General features: G+C 38.1%; 2 protein-coding genes across 2 annotated transcripts in view; both read left to right on the top strand.

Moving 5' to 3' along the window:
* Window positions 1-7737: 7737 nt before the first annotated feature.
* Window positions 7738-20107, top strand: LOC120571766. Its single transcript, XM_039820855.1, has 8 exons — window positions 7738-7854; window positions 10144-10220; window positions 10461-10585; window positions 16844-16919; window positions 17205-17239; window positions 17560-18205; window positions 18545-19635; window positions 20072-20107. The coding sequence occupies exons 6-8, from the start codon at window positions 18088-18090 to the stop codon at window positions 20105-20107; spliced, it is 1245 nt and encodes a 414-aa protein (XP_039676789.1). The 5' UTR covers window positions 7738-7854; window positions 10144-10220; window positions 10461-10585; window positions 16844-16919; window positions 17205-17239; window positions 17560-18087.
* The window catches only part of LOC120571998, an 18453-nt gene continuing 17752 nt past the window's right edge, over window positions 19843-20543 (top strand). Inside the window, exon 1 of the transcript XR_005641332.1 lies at window positions 19843-20369. The gene's annotated coding sequence lies outside the window, so the exon portion shown is untranslated. The remainder of the gene's footprint in view (window positions 20370-20543) is intronic.

Genomic DNA, 20543 nt, shown 5'->3' with positions numbered 1-20543 from the left:
AATCACAGTTCTTTTCCATCTTTTAATTATTAACTAAACCCCTAAACAACTTGTTTTACCTGAAAACCAGTGCATGTGGGTGTCAAGTAATATCATTGGTGAAATCAGGTCAAAATTGTTATATTTTAGTGCAAAGGTGCAAAACTAATGATTGTTTTCTACTAACTTGGAGTGATGCAAGGCAGGGGTTGCCAACTGGTCAAGGAACAACAAGAGACTTGGTATTTTATGACTAAATTATGAACCGACTACTTGACAGCGGTGTAATCTGTAATGTCCTGCCTCCTGCAGCTCTATCCAGGCGCCATTCCTCACCTAAAACAAACTGAGGAATTCCAGTAAGTGGAAAGGCAATTCACCTCTACAAAAATAATGTCTATTGACAAGATTCCCTGATGGTCTAGTGGCTAGGATTCGGTGCTCTCACCGCGGCCCGGGTTCGATTCCCGGTCAGGGAATGTCCAGTTCTTGGAAGATACAGGTTAACCACTTGAAAAAGTATGTTTTGGGACAGGTTTTTCATTCACTGATTTAGATTTGTCTAATTCTTCCTCATTAGGTTAAGAACCCCGACACTCTTTAGGATGACTATTTCCTTTAAATCTGATCTGCGACAGCGCCTGTATCCTTTTGTTGTTATTGATGGGCTTCATCTGCCTCTATCTCAAAGACAGTTCTTTTCCATCTTTTAGTTATTACCTAAACCCCTAATCAACTTGTTTTACCTGAAAACCAGTGCATGTGGGTGTCAAGTAATATCATTGGTGAAATCAGGTAAACATTTTTATATTTTAGTGCAAAGGTGCAAAACTAATGATTGTTTTCTACTAACTTGGAGTGATGCAAGCCAGGGGTTGCCAACTGGTCAAGGAACAACAAGAGACTTGGTGTTTTATGACTAAATTATGAACCGACTACTAGGGCTGGGCGATATCTACCAAAAGTCATATCCCGATATATTTTGGCTGAATATCGATATACGATATATATCCCGATATTTTTTTCCGCGAATTGAGAGCAAATGTTCAGTCAAAGCCCAAATCAAATATGACATGTCACAAGTAGTTTCATAGAAACAGTTGCAAAATCAAATAAATAATAAACCGGTTTCTTCACCTGGTTCATGATTAAATGCTCAGCTGTTCAAATAACAATAAAATGTAAACCTAAATACTGTATAACAGGAGTAACTTTTTTGAAATCAAAGCTCCATAGGCTATTTGTGATTCGTTCCAAAGGTCAATTAAGCTTTTGATATTAAGATAATCTACTTTGTTAAAAATGTAATGCCTCATGCCTGTAAGCCTAGGTTATAGTCCCATTCTTCCACTTGATACTGCTTCCACTTAAGTAAACTAAAAGATGAACTATCGACTACAAAACAAAGAAACTAATTAATGTGTTAATACAAAGAATATTTATTATGATTGGTTCACAGATCTGAGTCCAAACGGAAACTTCACCCTTCTGAACTAAGAGTTTCTGCTTCAAGGTGAAGTTTAAACAGACTGAAATGTCCAGGCTCATTCCTCCACTATTTATTTCTGTATGTATTTAAGCGTTACATGTAATTTTAACGGGCACTGAGCTCCAGATCCTGCAGCCGCAGACGGTCGCTGCCCCGCTGTAGCTTCTTTCAGTCCGCCTGCCGCCCGGCAAACTTAGTGGAACTTTTCGCCCGATATCGACATACAGTTCGTCCTGGACTACGTGTAAGATCCTACCGATCACCACTCTGTCTTTGGCTGGTCCGATCTGGATCAGCGGCGAGGCGCGCGAGCGTAAAGCTGTGTTTTTGCCCGGGGAAGAGACACTGCGGCCGCACGGGGCTCTCCGCCTCCCGCTGCGCGGAGCTCAGATTGCTGGTCGGCGGCATATATAATCATAAAACAAATTGTCACCTGTTAAATGTTATCCATTGCGGTTTGTTCTTTTCAATTCCTCTATCGAACATAATTAAGCAGTACAAAAGTCCGGCATCTTTAGCGTTGATCTGAATGCTTCGGACCCCTGTTCCAAGATGGCGGCGGGTTTTGACGTATGTTTAGAACCTCACGGCGACATATCTATGGGAGCAAGGATCACATTTGAACTATATCGATATATGCGATATGGTCTAATTCCATATCTCATTTAAAAATATATCGATATATTTGTTTATATCGATATATCGCCCAGCCCTACCGACTACTTGACAGCGGTGTAATCTGTAATGTCTTGCCTCCTGCAGCTCTATCCAGGCGCCATTCCTCGCCTAAAACAAACTGAGGAATTCCAGTAAGTGGAAAGGCAATTCACCTCTACAAAAATAATTTCTATTGACATGACTCCCTGATGGTCTAGTGGCTAGGATTCGGTGCTCTCACAGCAGCGGTCAGAGTTTGATTCCCGGTCAGGGAATTGCCAGTACTTGGAAGATTTGTCTAATTCTTCCTCATTAGGTTAAGAACCCCGACACTCTTTAGGACGGCTATTTCCTTTAAATCTCACCCGCGACAGCGCCTGTATCCTTTTGTTGTTATTGATGGGCTTCATCTGCCTCTATCTAAATGACAGTTCTTTTCCATCTTTTAATTCAGTGTGCTGATGTGCTGAATAGCAGCAATCGGCACAATGACTATTGTTTCTCATACTTATTCAGTGTGCCGATGTGCTGCATAGCAGCAATCGGCACAATGACTACTGTTTCTCATACTTATTGGTGTGAATGCTGGAGGCATTCACATCTATATTCTACACCACTAAAATTTATTTCTTTCTTTATTTATTTATTCTTCCGCCGGATTTTTGCTCATTAACTCCTTCCACATTTTTCAACATAGAAACTTCATTCATACTTCAAATCGTTCGGCTTGATTCAGAATGGTGTGCTACTATTTCTATTATTCATACTGCTAGCTACTCATTCATACATTCACCGAGAAACTCCATTCAAACTTTAAATCGTTGCCCATCTTTCATACATTCAGTCTTGGTATTCAACTTTCAAATCCCATTAGTACTTTTTAAAATAATCTGTCTTCTTTGAGGCTTAGAACTAATGTATTTCTGCCATTTTTACATTGGTGTGTATGGGATGGAATGTTCGGACTCAGAGGGCAGGGCCCAACTGACAGAGTGGAAAGAGGCATAAGCTAAAGTTTTTTTCACCTTGCGCTACTATGCACAGTTTTAACTCTTCATACATTACGTTTACATCAAAATGTAGGTAATCTTGTGCCCTAACAATATGCTCAGGGAGGCAATATGACTTTCACACGAGGCACAATGAGCTTCCAAGTGAAGCCATCTCCACCAACTGCCGTGCTGCCTCCTGTACTAAATCCTACCAGAAATGCAAGGAGGAGAAGAGAAACAGGCCCTTTTCAGACAGCTGCTGTCCTCACATTTCTTACACCACACACACCATTCTTGGACAGGATGATCAGCAGGGTGTTATGTCTCTCACGGTATTAAACAATAAGAGATAGGAGTTACGGTTTTTGAGCTAGGAGCAGGACTATCAAAGGTGCAAAAGAGCCTCGTTTCTGTGAGAAGGCCTCTCTGAGACAAGAGTCGTCATAGCAACCTTTAACTGCAGTTGGTCCCTGTCATGTTGACCAATGGTGTGAAGCTACTGTTCCTAGTCTACTCCTCTCCTGTCATCCTTTTCCCTTCTCTTCTCCTTTTCTTTTCCTCTTCCTATATCCTGTCTTCCTCTGTTTGTATGACTGTTGGTGTGTGTGTGTGTGTGTGTGTAACTCCTTTCCTTTCTTCCTCTCTTCCTGTGTTTCTGTCTGTCTGTTTGTATGTGTGTAACTCCTTTCCTTTCTTCTTCTCTTCTTTCTCTACTTCTCTCCTCCTTTTCTCTTCTCCTCTTCCTCTCTTCTCATCTTCCTGTGTCTGTCTGTTGGTGTGTATGTGTGTTACTCCTCTCCTTTCTTCCTCTCCTACTCGTCTCCTCCTCCTTCTTCTCCTATACTAATGGTGAATTATTCCTTAGGTTTATGGATAATCTTTCATTAACTGAGTTTTATACAAATTTTAATTTCCATTCATACTTTTTTAAGAACTCTCTGAAATAGGAGTCATCATGGCAACTTTAACTGCAGTTGGTCATGTGATCTGATCCCTGACATGTTAAGCTGTTGCTGTGAAGTGACTATGTGTGACTGTTTGTGTGATTGTGAGTGTGTGTGTGTGTGTCTCTCTCTATGTGTGTGTGTGTGTGTGTCTCTCTCTCTTTGTCTGTGTGTGTGTGTCTGTCTCTGTCTGTGTTTGTGTCTCTCTTTGTCTGTGTATGTGTATGTGTGTGTGTGTGTGTGTGTGTGTGTGTGTGTGTGTGTGTGTGTATTAAACATTAAGAGATAACAGTTACGGTTTCCGAGCTGTGTGTGTCTGTGTGTGTGTGTGTGTGTGTGTGTGTCTCTCTCTTTGTTTGTGGTTGTGTGTCTCTCTCTGTCTGTGTGTGTGTTTGTGTCTCTCTTTGTATGTGTGTGTGTGTTTGTATTAAATATTAAGAGATAACAGTTACGGTTTACGAGCTATGTGTGTCTCTGTGTGTGTGTGTGTGTGTGTGTGTGTGTGTCTCTCTTTGTCTGTGGTTGTGTGTCTCTCTCTGTCTGTGTGTGTGTTTGTGTCTCTCTTTGTCTGTATGTATGTATGTGTGTGTGTGTGTGTGTGTGTGTGTGTGTGTTTGTATTAAACATTAAGAGATAACAGTTACGGTTTCCAGGCTCGAAGCAGGACTATCAAAGGTGTGCCACTACTCCTCTCCTCCTTTACTCTTCTACTCCTCTCCTTTCCTTCTCCTTTTTCCTATCTTACCTCCTTTCTTCCTCTCCTCTCCTTTTCTTCTCCTTTTTCCTATCTTACCATCCTCCTGTGTGTGTTTTTTTAAGTGCCTGTTACATTACATTATATTACATGTAATTTAGCTGATGCTTGTATCAAAAGCAACTTACAATGGCTATGTATGTCAGAGGTCGCACGCCTCTGGAAGTACTAGGGGTTAAGTGCCTTGCTCAGCGACACATTGGTTGATGTATTGCAGTGGGAATCAAACCCAAGTCTCCCACAAGAAAGGTATGTGTCATATCCACTGTGCCATCACCACTCCTTGTGTGTGTGTGTGTGTGTGTGTGTGTGTTTGAGTGTGTGTGTGTGTGTGTGTGTGTGTGTGTGTGTGTGTGTGTGTGTGTGTGTGTGTGTGTGTGTGTGTGTGTGTGTGTGTGTGTGCATTTGTACATGTGTCTGTGTCAGTTGATTGAGATTACCCAATATGACATTTTTCCTGCTTTTCAGACTCATTCATTCTCCTTTAGCTGCTTCTTCATTCAAATTAGCTAAAAATATTAAATCATTATATTCCACATCTTTCAAATATTCTGGGTATTATCACTTTTTTGCTAAATCTCAGGCTGTCACTCAATTTTCAGTTGCATAAAACACTTTTTTCAACTCTTTACCTAAGACACATAAATCTAACGGTTAATTATTTGCATTCCTTTTCCAAACGCAACAAAACAAATACTACGATTGCTTTGTTTCAATATTGTATTGGTGTTTACACTTTACATCTCAACCTGTCTCAGCAAATTACTTGTATGGAAATGTAGTTATAAGTCTGATAGACAAAAGCAGTGTAAAAAACTATTTCAAGCAGACTTCATGAAGAGGTTTCAAATAACAAATTTATTAAAATAATATTAATATTTACATATAATCATGACATAGAATATTTACATTTATAATAACATTACAATACATCTATATTAACAATACATCTATACACATTTAATTAATAAATAACAATATGAAGATAACAAACAACAATATAAACCAATTAAATGAACTAATAACATTAACATTTTTACTATATTAACATTTATAATTAAAAATTAAACAATGGGCTGATTCTACAAATAGTGTGTGTGTGTGTGTGTGTGTGGGGGGGGGGGGGAACCCTTCCCTCTTTGTATGCCAGGGTCACTCACTGCATTTGGCATCATACATAGCTCCCTGGGGAAGGCCTTTTCCCAAACATCGGCAGGGATGATGCACTCTATGTCAAATTTGTCCAGAATTTCGACATTGTCGTCCTGGAGGACACGAACACCCTTCACATTTACCGTTCGGTTTCCAGTCACGACCTATAGAAAATAAATATATTTAGTCATTGATGCATTAGTCTCGCTTTTGCCAGACCATCCACACGCTGCGGAGCAGAGGAAGGTCCAGACACCATTCCTGGATGAGAGAAATATATGCTCCCTTTTATTGCCATTTCTTTAAAATTAAAAAAAATCTTTAAATCCACCAGAGTTTAAAATTACAACACACACACACACACACACACACATACATTACAACACAAAGAAAGCAAAAGGAAACGGAATAGACATGCATCCGGTGGAATTTCCAGTAAAATGAACCAGTAAAAAGACAAATCCTAAAGTAAGCATCAATATAATGAATAAGGTTATTTACTCACATTAACCTCGGTGAAAGAGGTGGACTGCAGTGAGTACCCATATGAAGGGGAATGTTTCCCCTTCATATGGGTAATCTTCAAAAGCATCCCTGCCTCTAAGAGCACCAGGTTGGCCTCCCTCCACAAAACCACCTTCACCTCAGCATCATCCTTTAAAAAATAAACATGCGGCATAAGCAGTGCTTACTTTCTACTGATTGAGGCTTCATGGGAATTTTACATTTCACTTGACTTAGAAAAATATACCTAAGTGACATTTTTGAGTGACAACAAAGGTTCTTATTTTAAATAAGTATAACATTTTATAAATTTTCCTACCTCCCTGATGTACATGATTCTCATTGGAATCGGTGGGGCATTATTGCTAGCAAACTTCTGTACAGGCTCGAACTAAATGTGACAGGGTAATAAAAACAAACAAAATACAATTAGGCAATTCTCTGTAGGGTAATGTGAATTGGAGATAATTAAAAAGTTGATTGATTTTGGCCTCTTGCTCTAAATGGTTAGGTACTGTGATTGCTTGACAATTATAAATTGCAGTATTTCTCTGCGAAAGCATTGATTTGATGGTTCCCACCCTGCTCATTCCATAATTTTTAATTATATAAGTATTTCCCTCTTTTATTTGATTCGCCAACCCCTCGAATAATATAAATTTGATTACTGTGCTGCCATACGATAAGGCAGCAGCAGTATTTTTGTTGCTGGACAGGGCTCTTGCAGTCCCGTCCACAAACTCCCAACTGGGCACTCTGGTTGTTTCTTTCATTGATATGACCTTTATGGTCACACTGGGCCTCCTTTCATAGGGCTTTGTTGCAGAGCCAAAGGTTTTTAGTAATGCCATTCTGAAAATACAGAATCAAAAAATAAAATTTTATGAATACAGGTGACATAAATCTGACAATACAAGAAATACTTTCTCAGTAGCTTGCATATAAATGGTAGCCTGTGAACTACAATTTAAAGAATAATGTCATAATATTATACATAAACTATATACTATATATACTATATATATATATATATATATATATTTATATATATATATATATATATATATATATATATATATATATATATATATATATATATATATATATATATATATATATATATGAATAGATAAACCATTTATGAAGTAACACTGTTGTTAAGTTAATGTTGCACCCTCGGATACAGTAGGGGCGCCGTGCAGTTTTCGCGCTGGTTTGCAGTCGGTTGCAGCCTGCCTCTAAAGAATGAACCAACAAGTGGTTCCGGATCCTGTGTCAGTATTACAAGCTTTCTTTAACTGTCTATGATTACAAGCTGTACATGGCAAGACGCTGGCGTTGAAGCAATCGTGTATCTTTTGCGAGAATTTCATGAGGATGCAGGTAAAACTTTAAAAGTATAAACTTCCTATTTCGAATTGTCATTACTGTTAACGTTACTGTAGAGTAAGTAGCTAGCTAGCTAGTTGTGGGATGTTAAAACTGCTGTAGCCTAGCTAGCTAGCTACATAAGATGTTACGTTAACTTTAACTAACTTGCTAAAGTTATAGCGTAGCAACAGTTAACTTAACATTGTTCCCGTCTGATATCATCCACAATCACCGATGTTTGATCAATGTTTATTTATAAATATTCATTGGCGTTCATATATTTCTGTACAAACTGATGAAAAAATACTAACTAAAAACAAACTGCTACCAACTGACAATGCTACGAAGCTAACTAATGCCGGTGTTTCGGTTTAACGAGAGGCCATGTTAACTGGCGACCATCAGCCAAATACTGCGGTCAAGCCAGCCGACACTCGGATCTCCGTGGTCAAATCAGCCGACACTAAATTTGTAATTCGCTCTTATAACGGTACGCGTGGTAAATGCATTCAATCGGCCCAGATCGAGTAGCGAAGTTAGGGAGATGATACACATGGGACAACTTAAGGAATGTATATTTTGAGTTTTACAAGAATACAACATTAACAAGGAATAATTCAAGACAATGATTTTTGTCAGGGGACACCTATGACTGCACCCATATTTAAAATCAAGCAATTAAACGGTATAAAATTAGAGATTTTAGGAAGTGAAAGTCCCATATTTCTAGGGTAAAATGACATCCAATCTGAAATTTGAGGTACCATAAAAAGACTTTGTTCCATAGTTCCAGGCAGTGACTGATATATTTGAGTACAGGACATCTTTGACTACACCCATACTGAAAATCAAACAATTTTACTGTATAAATATGGAGATTTTTGGAAGCAAATCCCGTACTTCTGTTGTAAAACGAGTCACAATATGAAATTGGAGGTGCCATAAAAAGACTGTGGTCCATAGTTCCAGGCAATGACTGACATATTTGAGTACAGGGCATCACTTAATACTATCATACTGAAAATCAAACAATTTTACTGTATAATTTTGGAGATTTTAGGCAGCAAAGTCCCATACTTCTGCAGTAAAATGAGTCAAAATATGGAATTGGAGGTGCCTTAAAAAGACTTTGGTCCATAGTTCCAGGAAATGACTGATATGTTTGAGTAGAGGACATCTTTGACTACACCCATACTGAAAATCAAACAATTTTACTGTATAAATATGGAGAGTTTTGGCAGCAAAGTCTGATACTTCTGTTGTAAAACGAGTCATAATATGAAATTTGAGGTGCCATAAAAAGACTTTGGTCCATAGTTCCAGGCAATGACTGACATATTTGAGTACAGGGCATCACTTAATACTATCATACTGAAAATCATACAATTTTACTGTATAAATATGGAGATTTTTGGAAGCAAAGTCCCATACTTCTGCAGTAAAACGAGTCAAAATATGAAATTTGAGGTGCCTAAAAAAGACTTTTGTCCATAGTTCCAGGAAATGACTGACATATTTGAGTAGAGGACATCTTTGACTACACCAATACTGAAAATCAAACAATTTTACTGTATAAATATGGAGATTTTTGGAAGCAAAGTCTGATACTTCTGTTGTAAAACGAGTCATAATATGGAATTGGAGGTGCCTAAAAAAGACTTTGGTCCATAGTTCCAGGCAATGACTGACATATTTGAGTACAGGGCATCACTTAATACTATCATACTGAAAATCAAACAATTTTACTGTATAAATATGGAGATTTTTGGCAGCAAAGTCCCATACTTCTGCAGTAAAATGAGTCAAAATATGGAATTGGAGGTGCCTAAAAAAGACTTTGGTCCATAGTTCCAGGCAATGACTGATATGTTTGAGTACAGGGCATCACTTAATACTATCATACTGAAAATCATACATTTATACTGCATAAATATGGAGATTTTTGGCAGCAAAGTCCCTACATGTCATCATGGTAAGATTAATATTGCAATATATTACCAGAATTTTGAATGATCTCCATTAATTCAGCATTTTGGATTCGATTCGGTTTTCCTGCATTTACAATCACAATTTTTTTATCAAAAGTATATCACATATTGTGTCATTGTTTAGATAGCAAAGGCAGTTATGGAGGCCTTTCCGAAAATTCCAAAAATTTAATTTGGTACATCAAAGAGAGAGATGGCACAGCAGCGTCAACATTTTGCTCTGGAAATACTGAAAGCCTCAGGTGGGTGAGACCTTTTCTTAGATATGTGATATTGTAGTACAACAGATCTAAAATAATCTTTTGTATATTAGTGTTTGACACAGAGAGCAACTGTGCCATGTGCGCAACAACAAAACCACCCAGTCACGGACCTTCCATCACTGACTGGGTAAGTTATTGTATGAGTGTTATCATTTTTATTTTTTATTGTGCATTTCTTTTTGAAAATACGAAAGATAGATGACAACAATCAAAGGTTAGAAAAATGGAGAATGACATGCAACAAAGGTCTATGGTCACAATCATTTCAGGGATGTTGTAGTTCAACCATCACCCACCATTGCGTCCTCTGAAAGACAACATCATGGTATGTCTTAAGTAAAAGTGTTTATATATTTAACTTTTACAGATTCAGTGTGACAGCTGTTGCTGGTGGTTCCATGCCCAGTGCCTAGAGATGGACACAGCAGAGCTTGATGCTGTGAAGACAGATGATTGGGATTGCTATCTGTGTCGGAAGTAATGCTACGTACAGTATGTGCTGTGTCATAAGCTAACAGTATTGTAAATACAGGTTGTGTCTGGATTGTATAAATGTGTTATTGTAGTTTAAAAATTCTCAAAAATTGTACAGTAAAAATTATACATTTTCAATGTGTGTTGTCAGATTTGTCCTGTACTCAAATATGTCAGTCATTGCCTGGAACTATGGAACAAAGTCTTTTTATGGTACCTCAAATTTCAGATTTGATGTCATTTTACCCTAGAAATATGGGACTTTTACTTCCTAAAATCTCAAAATTTATACCGTTTAATTGCTTGATTTTAAATATGGGTGCAGTCATAGGTGTCCCCTGACAAAAATCATTGTCTTGAATTATTCCTTGTTAATGTTGTATTCTTGTAAAACTGAAAATATACATTCCTTTGAAAATTTACTTATTTGTTTTGTATAAAGGGCAGGCACAGGTTACATATATTTTACTTAAGGGTAACATAATCCATTAATCTAGTTTTTAAATGTAGGTTGTATTAACATCTTATTTTGAAAACCGGAAGTTGTCCCATGTGTATCATCTCCCTAACTTCGCTACTCGATCTGAGCCGTTTGAATGCATTTACCACGCGTACCGTTATAAGAGCGCATTACAAATTTAGTGTCGGCTGATTTGACCACGGAGTTCCGAGTGTCGGCTGGCTTGACCGCAGTAGCCAAATGCGTCTGCTGTTGTCATAGTGACGACAGCTGTTGAAAACGGGAAGAGAATACGTAGCTGTCCGCGTGAATGCCTTTCAATTAAGTTGTCATTAAAATGTTAAAACAACGACGTTCACGTTACCTCTCTGACTTGTCTTTGGAGTGTTGTCTGAGGAAACTTGTCAGGTCGCGGTTTGAATGTGGCTTGCTGTTAAGGAAAACAGGAAGACAGCGTTGCTCTTCCTGTTAATGTCTATAATACGTTTTATTGAATAGACCTATTAGTCTTCAGATCTTGTTTAAGTAAACACATGTCACGCATGGATGTATTAAGAGAATGATGTCACGTAGAAAACTATGTAGCCCTTTTAAAAGTAGAAAATAAATTAATAAACAACTTGGATTCGAACTCGTACCATTGTGGGGGGGAAAAAAAACAATTCAGCTGTCTAACGCACTGCGCCACCAAATTGCATCGTTGATTGATGGGCATGGCATGATATGAACTCAAACGTCACACAGAGTCTCTTAAAATTAGGAGGTAGCCAGATCAAGTTGTGACCATAACCACACTGCATGCAAATAACTGACAAGCTGCTCTTGCTCAGAAATTGTCTTTGTTTTGTTTGATTCTCACAAAAAATGCACATCTTGTATGTTTGTCCACGGTAAACGCATTGAAATAATGCAACATCTGTCTATACTTGTATACTAAAAAAGCAGAAAAGTGCAATGTAATATACATATGTTGTTTTTGTCTTTTTTTTGCACTTCTGGTTGGACGCTAACTGCATTTCGCTGTCTTTGTACTGTACTCTGCACAATGACAATAAAGTTGAATCTAATCATTCATGCTCCGTTTTGCACACCCTTATTTCATTATATCTGCCATGCACAGTTGCACAAAAGCACATCCTAACCTGCACTGCTTTCATATCTGTTTACGCTCTTTTGCACTATTCATCTGCCCTGGCATGTTCAACTGTTCTCCCCACCTTTGTTGTCATACCATTATTTTTTTTTTTACATCTACTGTTCTACATCGCTAGCTAGACCATATTTTGCACTAACTATATACTGACTTTTTACTACATTTCAGCATTTATATAGTTTGCACTTACTGTATTTTGACTCTTTACTAAATCTCAGCAGTGATATGACTGTCTATTCATATTGTGTTATTACCTTATCACTTTCGCATATCCTTCGACTTACTTACACCTCACTTTGCGCCAGCTTTGTAATGCCTACTTAAACTGTACTGTTACCACATCAACATTTTATAAAAATTATCTGGTTTTAAATGGCTGTTAATTGTGTTGGAAACCAGTAAAATTATCTTATGTAAATGGACAGTGTGGTCACAACTTAATCTAGCTGCCTACTGTTTTAAATATACGATATATGAGATATTTTGATGCTATACTTACCATAACTCATTGTAGAACCTGTGGTGTACTGTGTTGGTCACCTAGTCTCTTGCTTTTTTCCCCACAATGGCACGAGTTTGAATCATGTTTGTTTGTTTGTTTATTGATTGATTTATTATTTGATTTATCAGAGATGGACACTTGAGTTTCAAGTTTATTTCAATGTGTTTACCATGGACAGACATACAAGACATGCATTTTTTGTGAGAATCAAACAAAACAAAGACAATTTCTGAGCAAGAGCAGCTTGTCAGTTATTTGCATGCAGTGTGGTTATGGTCACAACTTGATCTGACTACCTCCTAATTTTAAGAGACTCTGTGTGACGTTTGAGTTCATATCATGCCATGCCCATCAATCAACGATGCAATTTGGTGGCGCAGTGCGTTAGACAGCGGAATTGTTTTTTTTCCCCCACAATGGTACGAGTTCGAATCCAAGTTGTTTATTAATTTGTTTTCTACTTTTAAAAGGGCTACATAGTTTTCTACGTGAAATCATTCTCTTAATACATCCATGCGTGACATGTGTTTACTTAAACAAGATCTGAAGACTAATAGGTCTATTCAATAAAACGTATTATAGACATTAACAGGAAGAGCAATGCTGTCTTCCTTTTTTCCTTAACAGCAAGCCACATTCTAACCGCGACCTGACAAGTTTCCTCAGACAACACTGCCAAAGACAAGTCAGAGAGGTAACGTAAACGTCGTTGTTTTAACATTTTAATGACAACTTAATTGAAAGGCATTCACGCGGACAGCTACGTATTCTCTTCCCGTTTTCAACAGCTGTCGTCACTACGACAACAGCAGACGCATTTGGCTCATTTGGCGCAGTTAACATGGCCTCTTGTTAAACCGAAACACCGGTTAACGTTGCTCATCTTGTCTTTAATAATTCAGACACTTTAACCCTGATGTTTTAGTCTAGATTAAATACATATTCATTGGCGTTTATATATTTCTGTATAAACTGATGAAAAAATAACTCTTAACGTTACGTGAGCTTAGCTAACTAATGCTAACTAAGTAACTGACAATGCAGCGAAGCTAGCTAACTAATGCCGGTGTTATAGCCCTACTGGTTTCTACACTAACTGGTTTCCGTTTGTTGTGTTTACCTAACAGCTGCCGATGTGGTCCGCCTGTGTCACCAGATTCGTTACACAATCACAAACATATTACTGCCGATTTTTAAATAGTTTCCCAGATCTACCGTCGCAAAAATGTTTGTCTAAGTAATTACCACATCACAGCCACCTACAAAAAAAAAAAAAGATCTAAAAAAAATAAAATCATTCAAGTTTGGGTCGAGCTGGTGTCGATCTTGTGGCATAAATATAATAGTTAACATCTGAGTCCGCAGCTCTACGCAGTGAGCAATCGGAGCTCTGTATGAAGCTGCTTCCAGTCACCTATCTATCAGCTACGTCATCAACCAGGTAGGGCTGCACAATTAATCGAATTTTAATCACGATTTTGGCTTCCCACGATCAAATTTGCGTGATCGAGCGATATTTAAAATGTGTCATTCTCTTCATAGAACAGTTTTTGCAAAGGCAATCTAGCGCTCCATAAACCACTGTCTGATCACATGTCTCCATGAGCCAATCAGAGCTGTTCCCTGCCTGCACCGCGCAGCTTAGTTTCTAGATGTAGACAGTACGCAAAGGACAAAGTAGCGATGAGGAAAATTCCACAACAGGTAGCGCAGTCGGTCATCATAAGCCGGTCCACGATGTTTACCAGTTTACCAGTAAACGCAAACGTTTTGTCCCGGTCTGTGTGTTTTTCAGGCAACAGCAGTGACCAGTGCTAGTTTGTGTCTTTTAGCTCATAGCTTTAGCAGCAGACTGTTGGACGTCCCGCTGTTGGAATCCTACAGTGAAATACAGACACACTACACTGTTTAGCAGTCAGCATTTTAGCAGTGTTTAATCCAGTTACTACTGTGGCTAACGGTAGGCTAACGTTACCTGCTGTGTAACGTGTTATTAGTGTTTACTAGCGTGACATTCAGCGATGTTTATGTTGCCTCTAACGTGGGTTTCGGAGCATCAGAGCGCAATGCAGACATGTAAGTGTCAGTGTAATGAGCCACAGAAATGCGCCGTAACTATTTCGTCTGGTAGATACCAGGCACCACATGCGCCGTTAACGTGAACAGAAAATTGCGTTGCCTGTATCTTTCACGGCAAACATGCATGTCTGGAAAGCGGTCGCACAACAGCTGAAATGGCATACTCCTTCACAGTATCCTTCAATAAAGGAGGAATGTAGCACAATATGGATGTATTAGTAGGAATGTAGCACAATATGGATGTAAAAGCAGTTACAATTATATAATTATGTGACAATAAAATAATCGTGATAATTAATCGTGATCTCAATATTGATCAAAATAATCGTGATTATCATTTTGGCCATAATCGTGCAGCCCTACAACCAGGTAACATTTTGATTTGAGCTGATCTAAAACAACTGGTTACCTGGGCTTAGTTGAGGAAATACCCGATGATAGTTTTCACGTTTCCTTCCTCACATCTACGGCCATATGGACTACTACTACTTCATCACAGCCACCTACTAAGCTACACATTGGGACTGATACATATTTTTTAACAGTAACGATAACTCGTGGTCTAATATTGTCGATATACACAGTTTTTACCGAAGTCACAGAAAGAAGACCATGCATTCAAACTGAGTCGTGTAGCCTACTACACGACTCTGTTTGAATGCATGGTCTTCATGATTTACAGTCATTGTCTCTCCTTTTGTGTAACCTATATGGTATGGGATATAGTAGCCTAATATATACCTCAGAATTTGCAAAACAACGGCTTGTAATACAGTGTTAACCTACTTGAGTTTGGCTGCGAATTAACCAAGCATTGTAATGTGTCTAATCGAATCATTCCATCCAAACTGATGTAAAGTTGTTCTGAAATCTAACTCCGACACAGCAAAGCAGCTATTGATATTTTTTAATGAGCTTATTCATCTTTAGTGATATGAGTAACAGTCTATGGGTTTAACCCAGTGCGCCCCTTGTGGACAAAATAAAACACCAGCAATTACAACATGAGAAACATCACATTCATAGCAAGCCACTTCCAAAAACTAATATAGGCTACATAATGTGATTGTGGACATTAAGCTATAGCCTACATTTAAAAAGTGTTGATAGAGAAATCACAACAGATATGTCGGGTATTTTAAGATACGCCGAAGGGAGGCTACAATATTACAATAGACACGAGGAAATGATATAGGCCTATTATTGTTTCAGATCAACCCAAAACAAAATGTTGCTTTAATGTTGGCAATCACTGTGAGGCGATTCAGGCATATACAGATCAACTTTCTTTTTCGCCTTTCTTGCAATTGTCCTGATTCGTTATGAATGCGTTTTTGTAAGTGGCTTGTACTAATTAATGCTATGAATGTGATGTTTCTCATGTTGTATTGCTGATGTTTTATTTTAACCACAAAGTGGGTTAACATAATGCTATATCACTAAAGATGAATAAGCTCATTCAAAAATATCAATAGCTGCTTTGCTGTGTCGGCGTTAGATTTCAGAACAACTTTACATCAGTTTGGCAGTCGTGTAGTAGGCTACACGACTCAGTTTGAATGCATGGTCTTCTTTTCTGTGACTCGGTGGTAACAACTGTGTATATCGACAATATTAGACCACGAGTTATTGTTACCGTTAAAAAATATGTACCAGTCCCAATGTGTAGCTTAGTAGGTGGCTGTGAGGAAGTAGTAGTAGTCCATATGGCCGTAGATGTGAGGAAGGAAACGTGAAAACTATCATCGGGTATTTCCTCAACTAAGCCCAGGTAAACAGTTGTTTTAGATCAGCTCAAATCAAAATGTTACCTGGTTGATGACGTAGCTGATAGATAGGTGACTGGAAGCGGCTTCATACAGAGCTCCGATAGCTCACTGTGTAGAGCTGCGGACTCAGATGTTAACTATTATATTTATGCCACAAGATCGAAACCAGTAAGCAGTAAGTAATACCTGCTGTCAAATATGAATTTATCTATCACACAAATCAAGTATAGGGGACATCAGACTACTGCATTAGGTTCATCCTTATTAACCTTATTAATTATTAATATTATATTATGTATTTATTAATTTACAGGTATGAAGACCTCCTGGACCCTGCCATCCGTACCAAGTCTGTGTGAAATCATGACAAGCTAATAATAATAATAACGGTACATGTCCAAGTCCTTAATCCATTGATCACCTGTAGGCCTATTTGTTTTTCACAACAGTTTTAGTTAGCTGATAGGCAACATTACTGTAAGGCAGATAAGGAAAATAGTAACTGTAGTATTGCTCTAAACTCCTTTCACAAATGTGATTTTGGCTAATTAGCTAACTATTTAACGTCACTGGGCAGTGTTTGTACCTAGCTATACAATGATTTTTGTTTTTGTATTTTGACACAATTTGTATATTTGATCACACATCAGTCTACATCTTCTTTCCTCTCATAGACAGAAGAATATGATCCAGCATCTCTGCTCGATTGGTGAGTATAGGATCATTTAAACTGAAATCTGAGTACATTCCCTTTTTTTATATTCTTTGTGCCTTTTAAACCTCATCAATAATGGCAGCATGAAATGGCAAGTAGGTGTCGGTCTTTTATTATGATAGTCCACACAACTTTAAAATATTAGGTCTGCATTTCATATAGGCTAGGTGTGCATTCATAAACAAAATATATGAATGTTTGGTTGATGTTTACAGTCACATGGCTGAACATACATTTAAATAATAATTATTGCAATTACCATTAATAACGATTTTAATAAAATAATGATGTTTTGTCTGGTCCACACTCTGCAGAAGGAGAAGAAGGTGGTGGAACACTGGTCCTGTAGTCTATGCTGTTTCTCCCATCACAAGCCCCAACCCCTCTATCCTCTGTCCTCTGTTCTGCTCAATCTGCTGTCTCTGCCTTCTTTCTCTCTCCCTGTATTTCACACTGTTGGCCTCGTTTTGGCAGAAATTGCCCAGGCTATTATTGGATCTCTGTGGCCTTCGGGCTAAATATTACTGGATCTCTGTGGCCTTTGAGCTTATTAGTGGATCACTTTTTTTTACACTTTTGATATTTTATTTTAAGACAAACCTCACATATCTCCTTTGACATAGTCAACTCTACCTTTTTCAAAAGGTCTTCAAACTTTCAACTTTGAGATACACCTTCAGTACACTTCTCGACAAAATCTAGCTAATACTTTGACACAGTCTACTGTATACAGATTTCGACCTCTAAAATTGAGATACAATTTGACAGTTTATAAGGACTACCATACAACCTGCACAAACTTTGACATTGACCTTTGAAACTGACATCCAAGCAGGGTGTCCATGCCTAGAAAAGGGAAGAGGTCTCAAGCTTCCAAACTGCGTTGGCAGAAGTTTGGTGAGTCTCAACACTCAACACCAGCAACAGACAGCGAGTTTGCATCCTCACAGCAACAGAGAAGTAAATTTTCCTCAGTCTTCTCATTCTAATGTTACACGTGTGTTAGCATCCCGCAGTCAGAGGCATTATACATATGCTGATTCCAAAAACAGTCAGTGTACCTGTAACTGTGCAACATTCCTTGCTTTCCTGCATGAATTACAACAACTCCAATGGGCAGACTTGATCTTGTTTTAGACAGAGGCCATGCAATGTATACACTTATTCAGAGTCAGTTAAGCGCTGGTGGACGAAAGGTTCACGCACACTTGAATACAGAAGAATTGCCCGAGATTGTTTTTGGCTACAGACAGGATCACAAAATGACAAAGTGTGACTCAATGTTTGGTGTGTTTGCAGCTGTTACTGGTGAAGGCGATCACCTGAACCTCTCAGACAGACTTCAGTGCTTGTCGTCAGGGGTGAGATACGCGTTGTTGATCATGAGTTCAGTGTGCATCGCTCTTTTTCAAGACCAGCAAGGAAGGTATGGCTTTTTTGACCCACACTCTCGACGACCCGACGGCCTACCCCATTGCCCAGACGGTAACGGTACAGCTGTCATGTTAATTTTCACACATTTAAGGGATCTAATAAGAAAGATCGTCACATCTTTCAGGATGTTAGGTGCCAGCCCCTATGCTCCTTATGAGCTAACACCTGTGCTTTTTCAGAGTTTGGATGAACTCTCTACCGATGAAAATATTGCACTTATAGACACCAATGCAGATATTGGTGTTTCACACATGAGTGATCAAGACCGTGACACTGTATCCAGTGTAATACAGGCTGAAAAAGACATGACTTTTCCATCATTGTCAGTTACAGAGTCCACACCCTGTGCTGACATTACATTGAATGCAAATGAATTCATGCATCATAATAGCGGTGAAGGTGCAGTGGAATGTCCTAGATCAGACACAACAACACGTGACGATCATCATATGCCAAATATAGATTCTAAACGTACCAAAAAAAAAGAGGCAAAGTTCAAAAGAAGAGTTAGGTTATTGGAAAAGAGAAAGGTTACACCTGGCAAAATTGCAGAAAAAATCAAAAGACTTAAAAATATCAAAGAGAGGGAAAAGTATGCGAATGATAAATTCTATAAGAATTTAAAAAAATCACAGGAAAGCAAAAGTTACAGTCGAAATGTTGAGTATACAAACAGAAAGATGTCCAACATAACTACTAACTATCAACAAAACCCTAACTTCCGGCATAGGCAGAAATTTTACTCAACAAATCGTTACAGTAAAGACATTGGCTTTAAGCAGTGGAAGAGGTTGTATATAAACAATCGTTATGCAAATGACCCTGCGTTCAGATCTAAACAAAAAGAAACAATTAGACAACTTATAGGAAACAAATACAGAAATAACATTGCATTTAGATCTAAACAAAAAGAAACAATGAGACAACTTATAGGAAACAAATACAGAAATAACATTGCATTTAGATCTAAACAAAAAGAAACAATGAGACAACTTATAGGAAACAAATACAGAAACAACATTGCATTTAGATCTAAACAAAAAGAAACAATGAGACAACTTTTAGGAAACAAATACAGAAACAACATTGCATTTAGATCTAAACAAAAAGAAACAATGAGACAACTTATAGGAAACAAATACAGAAACATCATTACATTAAGATCTAAAAAAAAAAGAAACAATGAGACAACTTATAGGAAACAAATACAGAAACATTACATTCAGATCTAAACAAAAAGAAACAATGAGACAACTTATGAGAAACAAATGCAGATATAATTTGCATTTACAATGTCCAATAACATGCGTTGTGCCTTGAAAATAAGACAAAAGTACAGACAAATAAACACCGAACATAGCCTCAGAAATGAAAGTCACCATAACTATACAGATAACAGTCACCAAAACCAAAGGGATGAAAGGCTGATTAGAGAAGCTATAGAGCTTTTTCAATTACAAACAAAAAACGGGCCAACATATGTCTGCACAGTTTGCCATAAAGCATTATTTTCAAATCAAGTTTGACGCTGCAACAAGTCAAACTACGTTAAAGATCCACATGTTGCTGAACCTTGCCTTACAGGGAGGTTTGTTCATGTTTGCACTGATGAATGTAAAAAAACACAACAGTGTACCAGATGAGAGAAAGCGAGAGTGGATATCTTACACTTGCCACGATCACCTAAAAAATGATAGCATGCGTTCAGTGTGCATCGCGCTTTTTCAAGACCAGCAAGGAAGGTATGGCTTTTTTGACCCACACTCTCGACGACCCGACGGCCTACCCCATTGCCCAGACGGTAACGGTACAGCTGTCATGTTAATTTTCACACATTTAAGTGATCTAATAAGAAAGATCGTCA

The sequence above is a fragment of the Perca fluviatilis genome, chromosome 13 (assembly GCF_010015445.1).
Source record: "Perca fluviatilis chromosome 13, GENO_Pfluv_1.0, whole genome shotgun sequence".
Taxonomy (NCBI): Eukaryota; Metazoa; Chordata; class Actinopteri; order Perciformes; family Percidae; genus Perca; species Perca fluviatilis.
This window is presented reverse-complemented; position numbering and strand designations above follow the sequence as displayed.